Here is a 1,507-nt window from a genome sequence, read left to right as displayed (position 1 = left end):
TAAATATAAAAGGTTTCTCTATATATTCTTTAGTATAATAGTAGAAATATTAAAGAAACTTAAAGAAACTATAATAATTCTCTTTTAATCTTATAGGTATTATACTTTTATATATTATATATATAATATATTTTATTATATTAATTATTTATATTATATTTTCTTTACTCTTATAAATATATTTATATTATTATATAATTATATTTATATTATTATATAACTATATTTATATTATTATATAACTATATTTATATTATTATATTATTATATTATAAATATTATACTTAATTACTTATTTTTAGATATATAAGAATATCTAAGATTAATAAAATATAAAATATTATATTATATACCTTTTATATCTTTTATAAATATAGTAAATTTTACCTTTTTATCTTTCTTTCTTTATACTTCTTTATAAAATCAAAAAATTTTAATTATATTTTAATTTTTTTAAATTATAAATATAAGAATAATATAAGATTTACTAGGAAAGAAGAGGAAAGAGAAGGAAAAGAAAGAGAAAGAAGAGGAGGAGAAGGAGAGAAGAAGAAGAAGAAAGGAAGAGAAGAAGAAAGAGAAGGAAAAAGAGAAAAAGAAAATAAAATAAGATATAAAATAAGGTTTACCTTACTTTATATCTCTCTTACCTTTACCTACCCTTTCTAAGAAGTTAGTTAACCTCTTAAATAACCGATTTACTCTAAAACTTTATAGAGATAGATAAAGTTATCGGCTTACTACTATAGGTAGCTTACTATCTATAAAGTAGATAGTAACCTACCTATAATACTTACCGATAACTTTATCTAATATCTCTTTAAGATATTAGACCGAGTCGTTTATAACGACTTTAACTATTATTAGCTATACTAGTAATAACTATAATCTTTACTATAGGTATAGTAAGGATTATACTATTACTAAAAATCCTAAGGCTTAAGTTTTTATATATAATCAATATTATAAATTAAAGAAGACTATAGAAGAATATAGATTATAGAAGAAAAGAAGGATTATTAAACGATTTAATATAATTTCCTTTTAAGAAAAAATAAAAAAAAAACTTATAAAAAAAAAAAAAAATAAAAAAACTAATAGTTTAGATAGTAATACTATCTAAACTATTATCGATTCGATAAAGTTCTAGAAGGAGAGGGTAGTAAGAGACTTTACCGATTAATTATAAGGAATCTTCGACCAGAGTAAACCGAAAAAAAGAGAAGAGGAAGAAGAAGAAGAAGAAGAAGAGGAAGAAAAAGAGAAAGAAGAAGAAGAAGATAAAGAAGAAGATAAAGATAACGATAAAGATAACGATAATAATAATGATGATAAAGATCGTGATCGCGGTGAAGGCTCAAGTCGCAATCCTCCTCCTCCTCCTCTCTCTCGCAAGCTCTCCCTTCGTAGATAATTGTAATTGTATTTCATTAATGCCTATCTATGTACATGACTATGAAGTGTGAGTGTGATCTATGAAAGGTGAGCATGGCATTGCCATGCTCAC

General features: G+C 22.9%; 1 protein-coding gene across 1 annotated transcript; it reads left to right on the top strand.

Moving 5' to 3' along the window:
• Positions 1 to 1,192: 1,192 nt before the first annotated feature.
• Positions 1,193 to 1,414, top strand: FA14DRAFT_182960 (uncharacterized protein; the record flags this gene model as incomplete). The annotated part of the gene is made up of 1 exon (XM_025501272.1): positions 1,193 to 1,414. A coding segment is annotated over one exon (222 nt), but the record flags the coding sequence as incomplete, so codon positions are not given.
• Positions 1,415 to 1,507: the final 93 nt, after the last annotated feature.

The sequence above is a fragment of the Meira miltonrushii genome (assembly GCF_003144205.1).
Source record: "Meira miltonrushii strain MCA 3882 unplaced genomic scaffold FA14scaffold_28, whole genome shotgun sequence".
In the NCBI taxonomy this organism is placed as follows: domain Eukaryota; kingdom Fungi; phylum Basidiomycota; class Exobasidiomycetes; order Exobasidiales; family Brachybasidiaceae; genus Meira; species Meira miltonrushii.
Note: the sequence above shows the minus strand (reverse complement) of the source record. Positions and strands in the feature narration are given on the sequence as shown.